Below are 21,605 nucleotides of genomic sequence, written 5' to 3' on the forward strand. Positions count from 1 at the left end.
ATTGTCAATGCAGTAAACAAATTGCAAAATAACTTATATAAATATATTATAAATAATAAATTTATAGCACGGCAGTGTGTTTACTGCCCTCTAGTGGCACTAAATTATGTAACGTGCTCCATTAAGTTGGATCACATTTCAACTCCTCTGGTAGGCTCTTTCAAGAACCAGGTACATAAATAGTAAAAATGTTTTTTTCTCCTTCAGTATGTGCTAAAGGTTTGGTGTAATTCCAGAATATTTCAGCCTTTAGAATGAGTCATCCGCAGTATGTGTCGATGATCAAAATGTTCTCCTTCCTGTGCTTCTCTTGCTCCCACTCTGCTGTTTGAATGACTCTGTGAAATACTTTTAGCACTGTAGCACCGGGACTAAAAGCTCACAATATGAAATAAAAAGGAAAATATACCAAAGAACAGACCCTAGCACAAAGCTCCAGCTTTTGCTCCATTCCCTTAAACAGGCATGTGCTAAGATACAGGTGGCCAATAATGTCCTATTAAGTATTTTTAATATACCAGAATGTATCTACAGTGAATAGCAGCTGCTATGCAAAGCGGAAATTGAATGCTCTGCTCATCAGTCAATGTTTTGCCGTATGGCATATCATATGGCATATCAAATAAACCCTTATAAGGATTCAATATTCATGTGGTCTGAAAACCAGGGTTGTGTATCATTTCCTCACATTCATATCAGCATTAAAATCCCTCACGAGGGAAACAAGGGATTTATAATGTGATATGAATATTATTGTCGAAGAATTGCACTCAAATGATCTTCATTTCCCTTTTCGCATTCACAGAGGATATTTATTCTTCCTCTCACAAACCCCTTTCTTCTGGATTAGGCTTTTGATTAAAGAGCCCCATACTGAGTTTTCACTTCCCTGCAGCAACGGCCTCATATGAGTTCCCAAGCCCTTCAGCCCTCTATGATTGTGTTACTGATCGACTGACCCTCATTGTCTCGCCTCATCCATCTGTCACTTTACACCAACTGTCCTCCGACAGGCCTGACCAGGACAAATCGCCGAACAAAATATGGTTGTCCCAGAACCACAAAGAGAGAAAAATGAGAATCAGTTAGATGCTCTCCGACGTGTCACTGCAAGAGAAAGGAGAGTGTTGAAATAAGATCTCTCCTTGCAAATGAACTGAAAAGGGGATACTTTGCTAGAGCGGCTTTGTGGCAAAGGTCAATCGAAATGTCTTCAATCAGCGGCGAGACAAAAAAAGAATCGTGTAGCGTTCTCGCAGATAAATGAGTGCAGAGAAGCACTCGAACTGCAATTTAGAGGAATCTAAATGAGCTTAGCCCAGTTTTCTTTCACATTCACAAGTCCAATCGATTATGTAGAAAGTACTTAATTCAAACGGAACAGAGAAGGCCATTTATGTTACGCGAGGCACATTTTCTTTGGCTCCCCTCAAACCAATTTTTTATCTGAGAATCTTGTGTATCAAGAATTTATAAATTAGCTTCTTGTTTGTTGTTGCCCAGGTGACAGAGACCCGCACAGGTCCTCTTGGATGCAGTAACTATGACAACCTCGACTCTGTTAGCTCTGTGCTGGTTCAGAGCCCTGAGAATAAAGTCCAGCTGCAAGGTTTGTATGATTTTTTTGTGATTGATGTAATGTGATATGTTTTTAAAGATCAAACTGAAGCATGCACATGGGATAAATATCAGTACAAGTTTGGCAGACAAATATACAGATTTTTTGAATTTATTGAGTAAGTTACAAGCTCAGTCAGCTCTGTATTACCACTACACTTTCACGGTCACTCCCCAAGTGCTCAGTTCGATGACGGTACTAAATCCAGCTTGCTATTTACAGGCTTGCAGGTGATCCTTCCAGACTACTTGAGAGAAAGCTTCGTGCAGGCTGCTCTCAGCTACATAGCTTGTAATGGAGAGGGTGAATTTGTCTGCAAGGATAACGACTGCTGGTGCCATTGTGACCACAAATTCCCAGAGTGCAACTGTCCCTATATGGACATCCAAGCCATGGAGGACAGCCTGGAGAGGATCACAGAAACATGGGGGATTCTCTATAAAGAGTTTGAGGAATCAGGTAAGAAAGCCCTCTACTAAAATAATGGATTTCTGCTCCCTTTTCATGTTGCATGCTTCATCCTACATGAAGGGGAATCAAACTTTTAGAGTATAAATCATTCATATGAGAGGGAGTGAAGATGAAATCAAGTGTTTTATCTGCACCGTTAAATCTGACTGAGGTTCCTATATGCAGGTCCCTCCCTGTTCTATGATTTATAGGTGAACTATAATAGCTGGCTGTGAATCCTGGGTCCTGGAACACTATCTGCATAAAGGAAATTAACAGTGCAACAGGACCGGATTAAAAAAAAATCAACAGCTTTCGGTAGTTTACAATATGTCTAGAGCAGATTAATCAGCCGTAAAAGCCATTCATTGCCAGTCCAGCTTTTCAAATCACCGGGGAAACAGAGTTTGAGCAGAAGCTCTTAGCATAATGTTTGGTTATTATTGCTCTGCTTGGTCACCCTGTCTTGGTGATTATTACTCAGATGAAATCAAAATGGCTGTCCCTTTTTTTTCCGCTCCTCAGATTTGGCTGAAATATCCTAAGTGCAATTACTTTTAAAGTTTATGTTTTAATAGCTGGGTGTGAAGTGAGGGCAGGAGCGTGCCCAGAATGCAGACACCTGCAGGAGTCATAAATGTGTCCTTCAGCGAGGGATATCACAGATTTCTAGCTGGCTGCTTTATCAGCAGAGGAAGATGCCAGGAAGTGGTCTGAAAAAGATCAAATAGTGACTCCTCCCTAGTCCCAATGCTATTGTTAACCTTGAATCAAATGGTGACAAAGCAGGATGTAACAGCATCAGAAACCCAAACGGTCACCTGTTGGTTTAGGCAGGACTTTATGTAGCTGATTGTTATAATGTGTGGCTGTTGCTTCACACTTAACATAATTCACTTATTTCATGTGCAATTTAGGGGACGATGATGAAGTGAAGATGATGAATTTGACAAAAGTCGTCATATTTTTCAAATGAAATGTTTCTTTAAACTGAAACTTTATTTTTTCTGAAATAGAAATATATAACACATATAGAACCAGCCCGGTCTCACCAATGGCGTATGACACGGATAAGCGTGAATATGATACACTTGGAGCCGAGAATATAAAGTGAGAGAGACTGCTTATGGTCGGCAGGAGGTGGATGGGTCCAACAAACACAGGGCATTCAACCAGGAGACCGGCGTTCGTGTCCCAAAGTGATGAGTTATTTTCAAGTTACGTTAGTGACATTTGTGACGAGTTTTCTGTACTCTTTACATATTTACATATTTTACTTAGTTACAGACTTATTTTAAGCCCAACCATGACATTTTTCCTAAAACCTAAGTGGTTTTGTTTCCTAAACCTAACTGCTAATGCTGCCATAGTTTTGTGGCCTAAACATAACCACAACCATTCCCTGGTAAAGGTATACATGACACACAACAAGCCTAAAATGCATTATCATAACACGTGGGATGTCTTTAAAATATCATGCTATTTATACGCCTACCCATGCGATCAGGTTTTATAAAATAAAATGGTACAATGTAAAAGGAGAAAAAAGTGCATAATGGAGGTTCACATTTAAGAAGATAAATGATGGCCATGGTATTTTCACTCCTAGTACAGTTTGTTGCAGTAGTACTTCTGTATCAGCAAGGCTATATTTAGCATTTTTTAACAATAATACATCACATTCAAAATAATTGATACGTTTGCAAAGCTTACTCTGTATCATAACACCAAAGTTCCTATAAAACATTTTGTTTTCTGCCTCAAAGTGGTCCCTCTTGTGTCTTTTATTATCGTGTCATACTGAATGCTTTTGGTTTCCTATTTTGCTTGATCAAAATGTTATGTTTGAGTTGACTTTTTCAAAGCGCCACCTGCCAGATGCTCTGTCCAAATTCAAGGTACTCCACATTCCTATCCCAAATAGAACAGGCTGCCAAGGTCTGTCCAATTCAAAAGGCTCCTTCAAAAGCAACTGGAAAATACAGACATCTTTTGCCTCTAACTGGAGGACACAACCGGTGCATCCTCTGCATTTTATAGCATCACACAATCCAATGTGCACTTGTCAATTGTTTAATGGAGCGTTGAGGTGATCCTTGCCAAGTTGTAAAGTCAAGAAATATCACGTGACCACATTGTATTTACAAGGTATTTCAGGTAGCTGTCATTGACTAGTAAATATGAAAGCAGGGAGTTACTAATGGAGGCCAAGCATACACTTAAAATGTGTTCTTGTTAACAGCCAAGGCATGTTGGACACAAATAAATGGACACAGGACAGAAAAAAAAGTAAGGCCATATGGCAATATTTACTGTTAACATAGTACACCAGTTGCCAGTTGTCCATATGTTGAAGTAAAATGTTAAAGCTCATACTGTATAATTTGGTATCAATAGATAACCCATCTCATGGGAAGGCATAAAAATAGCACAACATTACAAGGACATTCCACGTCAACCCGTTCTCACTCCCAATTACCGCAGTCAGTTAGGTAAGTGCCCCACAGCATCGGAAGACGAGGCATTGAGGCACCCTTTAGCAACAGTATGTGACAAACCAGGCTTTCAACTAACTCCAATGTAAACCCACCCGTGGCGTTATTTGACGGTTGGAGCAAGTAGTATTAATAGCATGAGAATCTAAGGCCTGGCGGGAGGTGTGGTGGATGGGTCAAACGTACAACCTTTCAAGCAGGAGACCACTCTTCGTGTCCCGTGTGAAACTGAAAGTAACGTTGACTTATTTTGTTACGTCAGTCTTTAGTCACGTAAGTCGTTTAGTATCGTCAGCCATGTGAGTCACATGAGTCGCTGGTCTGTGACATCAACCACAACCGCTTCCAAACCCTAACTAAGTGGTTGTGTTGCCTAAGCCTTACTTCCTGTGAAAATGAAAGTTTATTTTTAAAAGACACTATGCATGTAACAAGCATATATTGACACGCTGTCACTGGTCCATCCAAAAGTAAGAGGGGTATCCCGTGTTTTGGTCTCCAATGCCGAGGGACATTGACCAAGCGGAGGTATTTGACGAGTCACAAGGATGCATTTCAGGCTTTTCGTGTGTCATTTGTATGCCACGTACAACAAAACTTCAGTAACATCCACAGTTAGGTTTTGGCAACAAAACCACTTAGTTAGGTTTATGAAAAACTTCATGGTTTGGCTTAAAATTAGTACGTAAACTAGGTGAAATATGTATAGAAGCTACGTAACACAAATACAAAAAAAAAACGTCACCAACCCCACTAATGTAACTTAAACCACCGGTCTCAAACACCGGTCTCCTGGTTGAAAGTCTCCTGTCCCACCCAACATAAGCAGTCTTTCTTACCTTTTAGTCTACGTTACTAGCTCTGAGCGTAGCATATTTACACGGACGCGCTTACATTACACTCAATACAGACTAAATGGTGTACAAATGACATGCTAAAAGCAAGAATGGCATTCTTATTGCACACCAAAGGCCTTGCAAATTATCATGTCATTTTTGTTCAACCGGGCTGCAATAGATCAACATTTGTCACGGTAATACTTAATGTTGCATGCAGTATAGAGGATTATGGATGCTCATAGTCCCCTTGGAAATAAGCATGGCAATGCTGTATTGATGATAAAATTATAAGATGTCCCCTTTGTATGCGTCTTTTCTGTGTTTACAGATGAATTCAAGGCCTTCTATTCGAGGCTGCCCCAGACCTATTTCCTGAACGTGTCAAGCATCCAACACTTGTGGTCAATGGACAACTTGTTTCAGTGGCGATATGAGCAGCTGGAGAACAGCATGCGGGTCCTCTCCAGTAGAGCCCAGAGAGTCATCTTCAAGCTCTTCAGTCTGAGTAAAAGATGTCACCGACAGCCCCAAGTCCGCCTACCAAGAAAACGGTGAGCACAGCCGCTGAAACACACATCTTGTGTGTGTGTTAACTATGTATGTCTGATACTTTTTGTACAATTTGACAAAAGCTTTAAGGGTAACTTTGATTCTGAGTAAACCTACTGCAGCCAACATTTTTAAAAAAAAGGCAGTGTCTTTTTGTAATGTAGTTCTCTTTTTGTACATCCTTCCCTTTCTGTGTGATGTATACCCCCAGGAGGTTCTGCCATTTTTTGCCCAAAGCTGTAGATCAAGACACAGGCTGCAGTTCTTTCTATAGACTAACCCAGCGACTTACAGTAGGTGGGAGTAAACAAGCTGCCATTGCTGTGATGGTATTGCACTTGTATGTATGCAAAGGATTTAATTTGTATCTCTTTTGTACAGCTTTCGCCAATAAAAATGTGCATCCTACACGTTGAAATGCAGCGAAATGCCATTAAACAAGCCATATATTTGTATTATCAAAGAGCTTTATACCTTTTCAACCATAATCATCCCAGTTTTTCGAGATGCACATCTTTTCATCTCACAGATCAACACAAGTGACCTTACCTTGCTTACTTTACTTTTATCAGCTGCTCCAACCGTAAACTTCAACTTCAGAAATCGCCAAGTCTGTGCTCCATGAAATCTTTATTGGGCTTCATGAAATGTTCATGTAATCATGAAATCTTCATTTTTTTTTCATTGGACTTCATTGGACCAGATTCTCATTGGTTCCAAGGCTGCAAAGAAGAAAATCTCACTTTTACAATTCAATCCAGTTTTGCTACAATTTTTATAGCTTTCTTCAGCCTTTGCTGCTGAGAGATGACAGTCATTATGCATCAATGCCGGCGACAGCTGTGGACAGACATTTTCGGGTTGTTCGTCTGCCAGTTTGTACCATTCTTGTGAACGTGATATTACAGGATCACCTTGAGGAAATGTCTTCAAATTTGGCACAAGTGTTCACTTGGACTCAAGGATGAACTGATTAGATTTTGATGGTCAAAAGTCCCTGCGACCTGACATCCGTCCCATTCTCATGAACACAATGGCTACATTCCAAATCGCATACTTTTTATTTTTAGTACATACTGCAGCTGCCCTTATAAAGTATGTACTGTTGCATGCAGTATGTTTACAATTGGGACATACTACTTTGCCATGACATTTCCCCTTGAACTTTTTACCCTTTTGCTCATATATCTGCTATGCAGAGGATTGTGGGTCAGAATAGCCAGAAAAGCATGCTGGCTTGCATACTGCAAAATGAGACCAGATGTAGCAGGACATCCTGGTATATTTGGCATACTTCGTTTGACATACTACGTATTGGGACATACTAAATATTTTTCTGGCATACTAGTATGCTAGTATGGGTATTGGAATGCACAGAATATCTCAGGAACACCTTGTGGGATTTATTCAAATTTGGCACAACCTCCACTTGGACGCAATGATTAACTTATTATAATTTGGTTGTCAAAGGTCAAGGATACTGTGACCTCACCAACATGTGTTGTCCATAACTCAAGAATGCAAATGCTAATTATGACAATTTCACATAAAACATATTTTGGACAGACATGGATGTAAACTGCAAATTGATTGGTTGGTGGAGACTTAGAATTGCGAGGCAGTAATTCTGGTTATTCACGTGCCAGGAAGAGGTCACTTGTCAGAAAAAATATATAGTTGACATAGGTCATTTTAAGTGTTTGACCAATGCTGGTGAGGACAGCTTCCAAATTTTTAGACTACTGTTTTAAGACTGAATAAAATTCATATTCACTCAGGCTACCTTTCTCCGTCAGAGGAGCTGATTGCCGAAGGTGATGAATCCGGCCATTACTGTCAGTCACACAGCGCTCGGATCGACTGAGCTTCCACAGTAATGGCGGCGATGCTAGAGAGCACAACACATAAATCAACCGGCAGATTAATCTATACAGTGCACTCTGTTCAATGTCCACTCTCTCTCTCTCTCTCTCTCTCTCTCTCTCTCTCTCTCTCTCTCTCTCTCTCGATTTCTTTTCTTCTTCTTTCTTCTCTCTGTCTCAGCCCTAATCTGCGTCGCCCTCTCAACAACATTGCCAAAAGACACATTAATCACTGATCTATGCAGCTGATATTCTCGCCCACTCTTCAGGAAGAAGAGTGGGAACGTCATCGCCCTCATCCAGGCAGTGTTTATCTATGTTATTACCGCTGCGTCAACTATGAAGCTTTCCCTTTCTTTTCTGTCCTCAGAGATCTCCATACTCAGTGGAGAGAGATTGAGAATGGGATGTTTGTCAGTTTTGCCTGGGAGAGAAACGGAAGCTCTCGAAAAACCCCTCACTCTCCCTTTAACATCCTGTTTGAGGCACTTGAGATAGATGAGAGATATATGATTGATTTCGCTTCCTGGGGGCTACTTTTTCCTCCGCGCTGACAATTATGAGTGAATAAGCCAGTCAGAGCTGCAGTCAGCTTGGCTTTTTATTAGCAGGGTAATGATAAGACTACGCTGCAGACTTTATGCTCAAACTTTTTGCTATTAGGCATAATGATGCACATTGTCATTCAAGTGATGCTTTCAGTACTTCTGCTTTAATCTGCTAAGAAAATGCCTTTCTTGTGTGTAGGCTTCTCCCCCAAAAAAAGGTGGCGGGCTCTTTTCATGTACGGTACGTTCTTGAATGCTTCACTGGAGGAGTCCTCTCATCTTTGTTTGACTACTAAGAGAGTGCAATTAAGACGTGACTCTAAAAATGTTGAATAGCTTTTTAATTAACTTGTCAAAGGATTCAGCAGATCAGACCAATTTCATCTTTGCAGCCTCACACTGTTTCAATTACATGAGTTCGTACAGCGGAAAAATGTCCAGAAGGCATGATTATTGCATGTGATGAACACTGGTCTTTTCTTCCTTTACATTGTTCATATTTATTAGTTTTGATCAACTAATTGACTGGTTTTGCAACTTTCTGTTAATAGCATACATACAGTTCCTCTTACAAAACATAATAGGAAAGGTTCTATAGGTACAATTATGCTTTTTGGGGGAGCTACTACTGCAGATCTGACTATACAATTACAAGAAGGTAAAAACAGTATAAGACATTGCATGATGAAGATGTTGATTGGAGTAGTGATTCATTTTTATAACAGTTTATTCATTCTCATTTTTCACCATCACTTGCACAAAACAGATGACAATGGAATAAAGATTGCAAGATAAAAGCAAAAAAAATGTCTGAACATTTTATAAAGGATATAAAAAGAAATAAAGGAAAATTACAATATAATGATTACAGCAGTAAGTTAAGGTGTACCTCGGCTTGTTCATAACTTATAGGCTGTGGCCAAATATGCTGATGCCCCTGTCCACATACTAATCTACACTATTTGTTTGGTTTTCACATTTTCCCCCTCAATTCCAATTAAGGTTGAATCTTAATGCTATAGCATATAATAGTATTTTAGACAAAAGTGTGCTTCCAACTTTGTGGAAACTGTCTGGGCAATGCACAAAGACGGGTCCATTAAATAGTTATTTTCCCAGTTTGGAGTGGACCAACTTCACTGGCCTGCACAGATCCCTGACCTCAAACCTATCCAACACCTTTTGGCATGAACAGGAATACAGACTGTGAGCCAGGCATTATCGCCACAACATCAGTATTAGACTTCACTAATGCTCTTGGGAGCAAAACACTGCAGACCAGGTTCCAAAATCTTAAAGAAAGCCTGAAACCAGAAGAGTGCAGGCTGTGATAGCAGCAGATTAATGCCACTGGATTGAGAATGACATGTTGAAATATCTCATCTGGGTGTCGACATACTTTTGGCCAATTATTGTCCATTACTTGAAGCAAAGCTCTATAGTTAAGTACACATGGTCTTGGGACATGGAATCGAATATTTTTAATTTGAAAGTCCACCAATCTCCAGGAAGTCCCTTCATCGTTTTTAAGTCACTGAGTTTTCCCTTTATTAAAAAAAAATATTTTCGGCAGAAACAGAGTTTGAGTGTCCTTTGAATCACTGGCTGAGAGTTGTTTTTATAGTTTTTAAAGCAGCAACTATATTTTTGGCTGATTTACATTTTCAGTGTTGCCTGCTCCTTTTTAAAGCGGCACAGAAGTTGGAAGACACTGTGATTTACAGCAGTGGTTTGGAGGAAAAGTTGCAGGGAGCTGAAAAGGCTGCACATAATCACACCAGGGAACTAACAGTACAGCTGCAGTCTTGTCTTGGTGACTGCTTAGCTCTGCCGAAGCTGTCGGAGGTGAAATGCCTTGCCCACAGGTAGCGCGTGATGGAAAGGAAAAGCCCTTTCGGATCATTTCCCATGACCGCTTTTTCCTTTAGGGGGGTTTTGATATTCAAATCAGTGATTTTCTGAACTCCGACTTGCTTCCAACTGCCAAGCACACAATACGATTGGGATACAGAGGAAGGATGCCCCAAATGTAATCCAGCAAACATTTTCAGATTAGCATAAAGTTTACCACAATACACCCTCATCAAAGAAAAAGCTTTTTTTTTCTGAAAGGAAAGCCAGCGGTATGCACTGTGCATTCCTTCTCTTCAGCAAGCAAAGAGGATAAGAGGCATAAAAGGATCACAGTCAAGAAAGTGCTACAGACGGGAATCAAACTCCGGCCCACATGGGGGAATTATATGTATGTCTGAGAGTCAGTTACCCTACGGCTGCAGCGCACTTCTAATATTTATGTCACAAACTGATCAAAGATAACTTTATCTCTCTCTCAACTGTCTCTCGCTTTCTCTTCCTTTTCAAACACCGATGTTTGTGCTCATATTCTTCACACGTGTAACCTCCACTCATCAGGCACTTTATAACTACAAAAAAACTGGTATATACTCCACAGGGATGTCAGGCCAGCCTGACTCAATAGCATGGGGAGATTTCTGCAATATTTATACAATCTTGAGACCGTTGTCCTGCTGAAAATATCCAACTGAAAAAGGGTAGACTGGGGATTGACTTGGTAAGCAAGAGTTGGCCGTGACATTGAACAGCCTGTTCGCACGAAAAGGCGTAGGAATGTCACGATAATGTGCAAGGCATTTAGCCTACAATAAGAATGTCTTTCTTGAGTTTGGTGTGTAATTTGTACGCAATGTAGTTTGTACTGACTGCAATGTAAACGATCTGTGGAAATATGCCACGCTCAGAGCTAGTGACGTACAATAAAAAGCAACCGCTTATAGCGGGCGGTAGTAGAGGTGGATGGGTCCAACGAACAGGACTTTCCTAAATGTTTTTCCTAAACCTAACTAAGTGGTTTTGTTGCTTAACCCTAAGTGAGTGGTTTTGTGGCATCAACCTAACTGTGGACATTACTGTACTTTTGTTGCATGGCGTACAAATGACACGTAAAAATCCTAAAATTTGTCTTCATGACAGAATGTCCATGTAATGTTGTGCTATTTACAGTATACGCCTTCCTGTGAGACCTGGTTGCATTGGAATACAACTTGAAACCTTTTAATGCCGATAAATCCTAGAGTGATTGGAGGAGTGACCTAAGTAATTTGGTTGAAACTTGTTGTGGATGTCTGTGTTATAAACAGTATACTATTGTGTAGTCCAAAAATGCATTGAAATATAATGACCGAAATGCTGTTGAAGTAATGGTTATGTAACTTAGAAAGATATATTTATACATAAAAACTCTCTCAAAGAGGTCTTTTGACCTCACCTAAACCATCCTTACTTGAATCCTCTCGGGCCTCTCTGCATTATGCTGATTATGCTTTCTAATTTTTTAATGAGCAAGCTGTCTGCATATCCAGACAGGTGTCCCAGACCTAATAAAGCAGCTACCTATTAAACCAGCTCATCCTATAAGCTATGTTCAATAACCACTGCCTCTCTCTCTCTCTCTCTCTCTCTCCTCCGTCTGTTTTTCTGCCTTCCCTGGTGCAGGCCTCAGTCCTACTGGCTGAATCATCTGCAGTCCCTCCTGTATTGCTCAGAGAACAACCAGCTCGGTGCATTCTCCGAGGAGCTCCACAGCTGCAGCTGCCGATACGAACACAGCCCCTGTCAGCTGCCGCCACCCTGTTCTGTCGGGGAGGGCTCGCTCTGCGCGACGTGCGCACCAGACAACCACACCCGCTGCGGGAGCTGCAACCCAGGCTTCGCCCTGACACAGGGGGCCTGCAGGTCCATGGTGGCGGACTCGACGGAGAACTACCTAGGATTCGAGACAGACCTCCAGGATTTGGAGCTGGGCTACCTACTGCAGAGAGCTGACCGCAGGCTAGAGGTAGTTTTTCTTTTTAGCCTTTTGTTTAATCAGGTCAGCCTAACCACGAAGCTGAGCTGTCTTTCACAGCAGTATCCTGGGGAAGATATACTCTTTCATGGGAGCCACTCAGCATTACAAAGTCTTGCCCTTCTGGCTACTGAGAAACTTCATAGCTTACCCATGTTTTATCCTTGCATTTATTGAAACACATTTTAGATGTTCTGTAGGCAGCTTGTGGGTTCCTTAATTAAAATAGAGACTAAAATACAAAACCAATTCAGATTTTGTAGTGATTTGTAGCTATAGGCATTTTTTGACAAAACATTGTTTGACAAAACCTGGTTTTAGCAGAGTTGCATACTATACAATCACATGGAACCTATTTTTTTTTTTGCCTCAACATAATACTACTTTATATAAATACAAATAGGTGAGCTTGAAGGGGCATTCTTGACTTTGGAAACTCAATACATCTTCTGCCTTCCTTAGTGGATGGAGTTGCTCTAAACAATGATGTTAGAATGTTTGTGGTGCCCAGAAAGACTTAATTTTTTAACATGGCCCGCAACTACAATTATGTCTAAGATATACTGCATACTGTACCTCATAACCACAATGTGCCTGTTTCGACTTGAGCCCATAAACTGTATATAAAGATGGATGACGCGTCTCTACTTCTCCTCCCACTGTACAGAAGTGAATAATTTGGAGACAGAGTCTGCGCAGTAGTGATCAGGGGGTGGAGCCGCGGTATCAAGGTCACTCGCCCAAACCAATCTCAAGCCGAGCACGGCTGCAGCTTATCTGCGAGAGAGACTCGCAGCTGTCAATCATGATGTCTCACCCCCTTTTTATAGCATCAAATAACTAATTAAAACCATACTTATCAGAACACAATGAACACTTCAACATAAATCAGCGTGATAAGAACTATCAAAAATGACAGAAGCCATCTTTGGGAAAAATATTATTTGACCTGTACTGTGACTTTAGAGTTTGACCCATGTCCCATCCCCTAACATGGAGGGGGCGGGATTTATGACCTATACTGCAGCCAGCCACCAGGGGGCGATCAAGATGTTTTGGCTTCACTTTTGGGGAGCTGTCATGTCGTCCATTTTTATATAAAGTTTATGCTTGAGCCAGGCACTGTAATACCATGTTATCCCCCTTCTGCGATAAGAAACACCTCGCAAAATGTATCGAGTATTCCACAGCCAATTTATTGAAGCTCAAACAATCAATTTCAATCTCGCTTTTATGTTGGTACAATTACAAGTTTTCTCTCTGTATGTACTCACTGTGTTCATGAGTGTGGCAACGTCCTTCATGTCTGTGTGTCTGACAGGTCCACGCAATCTTCATCAGCAATGACATGCGACTCAACAGCTGGTTCGACCCGTCATGGAGAAAGAGGATGCTGCTGACACTGAAGAGCAACAAGTACAAGTCCAACATGGTCCACATGCTACTGGGAGTATCCCTCCAGATCTGCCTTACAAAGAACAGCACCCTGGAGCCTGTCCTCACTCTCTATATCAACCCCTTCGGAGGGAGCCACTCGGAGAGCTGGTACATCCCTGTCAATGAGAACAGTTATCCAGACTGGCAGGCCAAAAAGCTGGACCTGCCCTTCGAGTGTTACAACTGGACTCTGACGCTTGGCAACAAGTGGAAGACGTTCTTTGAAACCATTCACATCTACCTTCGGAGCAGGATAAAGACTCAAGATGGAGTGAATGACAGCATGTATTACGAGCCTTTAGAAATTACAGATCCTGCTCGGAACCTGGGCTACATGAAGATCAACAGCATCCAGGTCTTTGGCTACAGCATGCACTTTGACCCGGAGGCAATCCGTGACTTGATTCTGCAGCTGGACTACCCGTACACCCAAGGGTCCCAGGACACTGCAATGCTTCAGCTCTTGGAAATACGAGACCGGGTGAACCGGTTGTCCCCTCCCGGTCAACAGAGGTTGGACCTGTTTGCTTGTCTCCTGCGGCACCGGCTCAAACTGACTGCCAGCGAGGTGGTTCGCATCCACGCCTCCTTACAGGCCTTCAGCTCACGTCTGCCCAATTCAATGGATTACGAGACCACCAAGTTGTGCAGTTAACAGCTGCTTGAAGGGAGATCTGGACTGTACACAGACTCAAGGAGAACTCCTTGACATCAGAATGGTGCCCATTGTGGTACAGTTGTGCTCTGTCTCTATGGATTACCCAAATGTGGTAAATCAGGAGAGAGTCAGCTGTGGACAGCTGAAGAATGTACTCATCTGGTTGTTTTGGTTTCTGTTTTGTGGCAACTACTTTCAGTGCTCTATCATAAAGAATGAGGTGGACCAGCGAGAAAACGCACAACCGTTTCACAAGAACAAACTCAACAAAAAGTATTCTACAGTACAAACTCTAATACCGCTACATAAAACTTGAACCATCCTGTTTCAATATGACTCTGTTCATTTATACTGTAAGTACCAATGCCAAATGAATGGACATTTTATGGTAAAAATGGTAAAGTCTGTTTGTTTGTAACTTTTATATGTTCCTTTGCTTCAGTGACAGTGCACTTTCCATGAAGACCAGAATACAGTGGTGTCAGTCAAGATTTTGTAGATAAATTGATATTAAAAGATTATGTTATAACAGATTCCAGCTGTTGGAATATTTTTCTTGATACTAACTTTCTTCTTATTCTAAAATGCACTTTCGACAAATTAGAGTCGGCATGAATGAATTGGATGAATTGATTGTAACGACTCCGCAGTCGTTTTTTTTTGTTTTTTTTCTGCATTTACTTTCATATGTCACAACATTTTCTGCTCACCTCACTTACCAGAAATCCACCAAGGGAAATATGTTCAAAGCACAAACACCCAAAAATGTAAAGAGTTGAGGATTGATTAAAACATTCAAACTAGCAGGTCAAACAAACAAGGTAAAATGTGCTTTTCAAGCATCAATCTATAAACTGCCAGTCATCTTGGTAGGGTTACTGTAAAAATGAGACCATGGTGGATACAGTGAATGGCCTTCATTTGACTGTATTGGTATTAATCTGAAAGTGATTTGACATTTCCGATGGACAACATTAGGTTCTATTGCAAAGGAACCTATAACCGTATTTCCACCAAGCAGTCCAATTCAGTTCAGTTCGTTACACATTAGAACAGTTTATTTTTGCGTTTCCTTTTGCAAAAGGTTTGAATGATACCAATAGAACCACTTTTTTCTCGGTACCACCTCGATCAAGGTTCCAAGCGAGCTGAGCCAATACTAAAAGGTGGAGTTGAAACACTGCAGACCACTGTTTGATCAGCGAGAATCATCACAAGCGCAACACGGGACATCCTGCACAAACGTGGCATTTTTAATTAGCCAAGCTGCCATAAATAGACACCACGATTTTTAACTTACTTGACCTAGATAAAAAAAAAAAAAAACAGCAGCTCACAAAACTACGCCGTAATCCACGCCAGATACACTATGCCATACAATTGACGAAGTACAGACCTTCCTCAGTTTGGTTGCCCTGTTCCGTTGAAGATGATGTCATGGCAGTTTCAAGCGCCATCGCTACAGTGATCAGCTGAGAATCTCGCCTACATTGAGGAGGTACTATCCGCAGTGGAAACATGGCATAGAGAAAAGGACCTGGCAGCAAAAGTGAGTCAAGTCGAGTCAAGCAGATCCGTAACATGCAGTGGGAACACGGCATATTTGTTCGCCCTCTCTTTAAGAACAAACAGAGAGAAAAGAAAGTCCTTGTTTAAGTTTAAAAACTGTATGTGATCTATATTGTGACAAATTAGTGTAATATAGAAACTATGCAGTTTGAATAGTAAAAATAATCTGTGTATAATTCACAGTTTACTTAGAATTTTACTCTCTAACTCTTTAAAGCCATCAAGCAATTTATTTTCTTTTTGAGAAGTGGTGCACGACACAAAATGCAGTATGGAAGCGAGAAAAGGGCTACAGCAAATGATTTGAGACCAGGTTTCAGAGTATTTTGCAAGTAACATCGTGTTCCATGTGATGGAACAGATGCATTGCATTTTAACCAGTGCAGCTGTGTACACCAGCTGTGTTGTGGCTCGTGCCTCACTCTCGCTATGTAACTGTGACTTCGAGCTTTTTTCAACACTTTCAACATTATTTTTTGTTACGAGTTACATAAACAGATATGTCTGTGTATTGGGCTGTGAGCTCTGTCAAACACATCTTGAGTGCACAGCAGTACTTGGGCTGAAAAGATCCAGTGCAGACACTGACAGAGGACAGCAGCTGCTGCTATTGTGCTGCTGACGAGCTGCTTCGGTTGCACGGCCAGTTTAGACAAGGTGATGGGACCAAATACCAATTAGGCTCAGGCAGCACACAGCACTTTCTGTCCAGCCCAACTGCACAGCAGCTCAACAAACTATTGTTAAATTGTGCCAGCAAGACAATGTGTGTGGTTGTGTCAGTGTGGGGGAGGCACTCTGTGAAGAAGAGGAAGCAAACGAGAGCTACTTTTAGTATATTTTTTTTCCTAATGTTTAAGCATGACCACAATCTTGTCCTAACCCTTACCAATTTGTTCGTTGCCTGACCTCAATAACACACTGACTATAGGTAACCATAACTACCAGATCTACCAGAATACCATTTTATTTGCCAGATCCACAATTTTTGCACAAATGTGTAAATTTAACCATAACTTTACCGCACTGTAGTTGCCATACACCAATATTTTAGGGATAACCAATGGCTGAGGTGCATTAAGATAGTTTTACATTATCTTTGGCTTTATCACCCACTCTCGTCAATTCAAAGAGAATGTTGGTATACAGTAGGCTACCAGTGTTTGGTGATGAGACACAATGCTGCACTTGGAACGCTCCGGCCTGAACAGCTGTGAAATAAAAGAGGTCAAAGGCCACCACTATTGGTACCAAAAGAGCGGCCTGTTCTCATTCCCAGGGCATCCAATACCAAGGTTTTGTCATGACCGTTGGTGTGTGATACCGCCGCACAAGCCACTCTTTAACACTAGTATGAGACGGACCAGGCATTCCATTAAGTTTAAAGAGTGAAACGACACATTAAGGGCAGGAAGAAGGGGAGATGGATGGGTCCAACAAACACAAGGCTTTCATCCAGGAGGCCGCAGTTCAAGTCTTGCGTGTTAAGTTTCACTTTCACGTCACGATCAGCTGTTCGTTCGTGTCCTGTGTTCACAACATTCAGTTTCATTTTCGATTTACCAGTTTTAAGCCCGACCATTTTGTGTATTTCTAAACCTAACTAAGTGGTTTTGTTGCCTAAACCTAAAGTGAGCCAAGGGTAACCAATTTATAATGGCTTTGATGCCAGAAATAAAGTGACGTCAAGGGGCTTGACAAAGCGGCCGTTTGTGACGAGTTGGTTGAATATGTTGAAAAGAAAGCTTTTCAGAGGTTAAATGTGTGCAATTCCACTAGCAAGTAAGCTAACTAACTAGTTCAATGCTCAAGCCAGACTGTCTTCCAGTGTGCCTTTATGGCTTATGATGCCTGTAAATGGTGCAGTTGGAAGCTTCACCCTCGATACTCTGGGACAGGCTTGGAGGATTGAAAGTGAACACAATGAAGTCAAAATAACTTTATGAACCCCTGCAATTGATATATGAACTTAAAAAAAAATATCACTTGTCCAGAATTTTGCATGAATGTTTTGCAAGTCATTGAAGCATACTGTTACTGAGAACTGTACTAATTGAGTAAGGGTGCAGTTGTAACAGCCAGGCTCAGCTGTGTGGGTTCTGTTTCAGTCATAGGCAAGCTCCAGCTTTCTTAACATTAATTATATTAATACGTCCAGATTAATAATGGTTTATTCATGGCAAAGAGATACACACACATGGATTTTTTGGGTTCAGTCACTGATCAAACACTGTTGTGCCTCTGTACTTTAGGTCAACGATTCTGTCTGCATTATTAATGTCAGGTAAAACCTCTAATCTCTTAACATGCACGTGCCTTAGTGACACTACAGACCAAAGGGATGTCAAGCACCTCTGAAGGTTAACAGCCATCACCTCAATTTGTCTGTTCCTCCCATCAACTCCAACCCATGTCAAAAGCTACGTTGGACGATGGGCTGTACATGGATGAGTAGTGTTTGATGAGATGTGTGAGCGCTGGAATGTATTTCCAAATGTCAGCTCGTCTTTTCCTGGATACAGCCGTGTCAATTACGAGGGGGGAATGAGTGCTGCTCCAAAGCATGAAAAGAGCAGGTCAGAAAGAATGAGCGACAGGTTGTGTTTGTGAGTCTGTGGTGACTTTGTTTCAACTTTGAGGTCATTAAAAATCCAAAAATGGTGTCTCACGGCTGGTTAGCAAACACTTTTATAACTCTGTGCACAGGAGGCGAATGGATCACAACACAGGAAACTGCAGGAGTAAAACGCTTTACTCATCTTCACCGAAAAATTAATTAGACATCCGCACAGTCTGAGTAATTAGGGATATGGATGGTGTTTTTCAAAGAAAAATGGAAATGGGGGACTGAAAAATAATTCTGCCCTCTCTACAGTACGTGTTCCTCCTCCAGCAAAATAAAAAAGATTCCAAGGTAGCATACCCGTAATTATGATGTTTAACAGCACTCTGCTCATTGTGCAATTACCAGACTCGGTTTTTAAAACCCCGTCCTGCAGACGCAGCTAGCCATAATACATTACTGTGAGCTTGTAAATAGCTAAATGTTTTATTCCACCAGTGTCTCAATGCAGCCTCCCTTATGACTATGCGAGTGGGTGGCAAGAGGCCAGCACTGATTACAGAAGCTCTGACCTTTAATAGTCTGTCAATCAAAGGTATCAGAGGCAAGAAAAACTCATCCGATTCACTGTAGTCCTGTTTGATTCAATTCTCTGGTTGTGATTTGCTGTTTTTGTTTGTTTTTTGTTTTTTTTTCCATTCCATTGAGTGAGCCTGAAGGGAATGTTACCCAAAGGCAGATTATTTATACCAATGATGACCTTGGACAGGTTGAATCAACATTTATGGAAATGAAAAACTCTCATTCAAAGATGGAAACCAAACAAAGCCAGGCAAGTTAATTTGGAGAACACTGCAGAACATTTCACGTAACCTCAGGAAAAGTGAAGGAAATAAGATAGCATAGGCTTTGCTTGAATTAAAACCAATTTCAAACATACCGAAACAAACTCAGACCACTTGGAAGTTTGTTCTAGATCTGTTTAGCATTGTAGCTAAAAGCATATTTACCATATTTGTATTGAATTGTGTGAACAACAAAGAGACCAATGGCCTCTGACCTCAGAGGTCTGGTGAGTCTATATCCCTGCAGAAGATCTGTATGTAGTTTAGTTATTTAAAAATGAGTAGCCACATTTTAAAATATATGCTTTGACACACTGGAATCCAGAGCAGATATAAGAAAGTATCATGTTAATCCATCCTTGTAGAGCGATAAAGGCGCGGATTAGTTTTTCAAAAACTCGTTTGGACATGAATTTGTGTGAAACTTTGTATATATTAAGTAAATGATAGGTTGACTTTGTTATTGTTTTGATTTCATTGTAGGTTCAAATTTAGATCTGAATCCATGACAACACCAAGATGTATGATTTGAGTTTCACTTTGCATTTTAACAGAGAGCAAAGATGAGCACTAACTTTCGTTTTTGGTTGGATTTTGTGGTTGACTTAACGCATCTGTCAGTAAGCCTTTATTGTGTGCAATAACTTTATTTTCAAGATTCATATAGGCAACCCTTACAAACAACATTTATATACTGTACTATTAATTTGCAATATGCAGCAAATGTGTTGTGAGAGGAACCTAATTATATATTTTTTATCAACGTAATGAAGAAATATTTGTTGCAGTCAAGCCACAGAATGTTGATGCTGAATATATCTGTAAAATGTTTGCTGATGACATATTGCTATATTACTACAATATCCACTTCTAGCACATATGGCATGACACTTTTTCATGGTTATGTTCAGGCACTCATAGAAATTAGTATAGGTTAGGTAAAGACATCAGGAATGATGAAAGAGAGACTTGCCTTAAGGCATTTTGGTACATCAATTCATTGAGTTGTTCAATACATTTCCAGGGGTCCTTGGAACCGCTGTCAACATTTGGCAGATTCTAACACTGATTTGGCCAATGTGCTTTCATTGAAACTCCAGAGCTTTATTGAACCACACAGTACTTTTTCACAGTGTGTTTGAAGATTGAAGGAGTGAAAATGAACTAATTTGGTGATACACTTATGGAAATTTGAAGGTTCGTTTAAAATGTCATCTTAAAACAGCGAGCAGGAGCTGTCAACTAAGACTGTCAATGTTAACGCGATAATAACACGTTAACGCAAATTAGTTTTAACACCACTGATTTCTTTAATGCATTAACACGATTGTTCTTTCGGAGGTTGTAGCGGGCTAAGTTTTAAAACTTGAATTAATATACTGGTATCATATGTCGCGAAGGACCTTAAAAATTATCCAAACGTGCGCTTAATTTTGGCGAGGAAAAACTGTCATGGCCATTTTCAAAGGGGTCCCTTAACCGCTGACCTCATGATACGTGCATGAAAATGGGTTCTATGTGTACCCACGAGTCTCCCCTTTACAGACATCCCCACTTTATGATAACCACATGCAGTTTGGGGCAAGTCATAGTCAAGTCGGCACACTGACACACTGACAGCTGTTGACTGAATATTGGGCTTGAGTTTGCCATGTTATGACTTGAGCATATTACCTTCAAGGGTTTCTGAACAATATTTGTCATTGTTTTGTGTTGTTAATTTATTTATAACAATAAATATATACACACATTTGCATAGAGCAAAACTATTTGTCCACTCCCATGTTGATAAGAGTATTACATTATTCTCCCTTTAAATTACATTTGGAATAGATACAAAAATGTGTGATTAATTTGCAATTAATTGTGATGAATCATGAACAATCCTGCGATTAATCGCAATGCAATATTTTAATCGATTGATAGCCCTAGTATTAACGTTGAACTACCCCTTTATAATTACATTTTATGTAAAAACAAAGGGTTGGACTGTGGTATTCTGTCCTTTTGGTGCAATTTATATCTAGCTCAGTCAGGTTGCGTCTGCTTTCACATCTGTCAATTTGTTTTCTGCATTAATTCACGCTCACATTTGTACAATTATGGATGCTTACACTTATTATGACAACTCAAAGAGATCATTAATCCCTTAGTGGAGCTTAGTCCTAGGCCTGTTTTGTCAGTTGACGGACTCAGAAAATCAACAAACATATCAGTACATGATGATACCCAAGTCCTGACTACACCCATTCCAGAAAAAAAAAAAAAAATTATGCTTGTCCAAATCTATACCTCTTGTATTGTATT

At 40.6% G+C, this 21,605-nt stretch overlaps 1 protein-coding gene across 1 annotated transcript in view; it reads left to right on the forward strand.

Moving 5' to 3' along the window:
* Positions 1-14,854, forward strand: part of LOC119488851 (BMP/retinoic acid-inducible neural-specific protein 3-like) — a 61,096-nt gene extending 46,242 nt beyond the window's left edge. The window contains exons 5-9 of the mRNA XM_037770806.1: positions 1,504-1,609; positions 1,841-2,077; positions 5,731-5,953; positions 11,875-12,217; positions 13,548-14,854. Coding sequence (XP_037626734.1) covers positions 1,504-1,609; positions 1,841-2,077; positions 5,731-5,953; positions 11,875-12,217; positions 13,548-14,318 — 1,680 coding nt within the window. The 3' untranslated portion in view covers positions 14,319-14,854. The remainder of the gene's footprint in view (positions 1-1,503; positions 1,610-1,840; positions 2,078-5,730; positions 5,954-11,874; positions 12,218-13,547) is intronic.
* The last annotated feature ends 6,751 nt before the right edge of the window (positions 14,855-21,605 follow it).

Source organism: Sebastes umbrosus, chromosome 5 (genome assembly GCF_015220745.1).
Source record: "Sebastes umbrosus isolate fSebUmb1 chromosome 5, fSebUmb1.pri, whole genome shotgun sequence".
NCBI lineage: Eukaryota > Metazoa > Chordata > Actinopteri > Perciformes > Sebastidae > Sebastes > Sebastes umbrosus.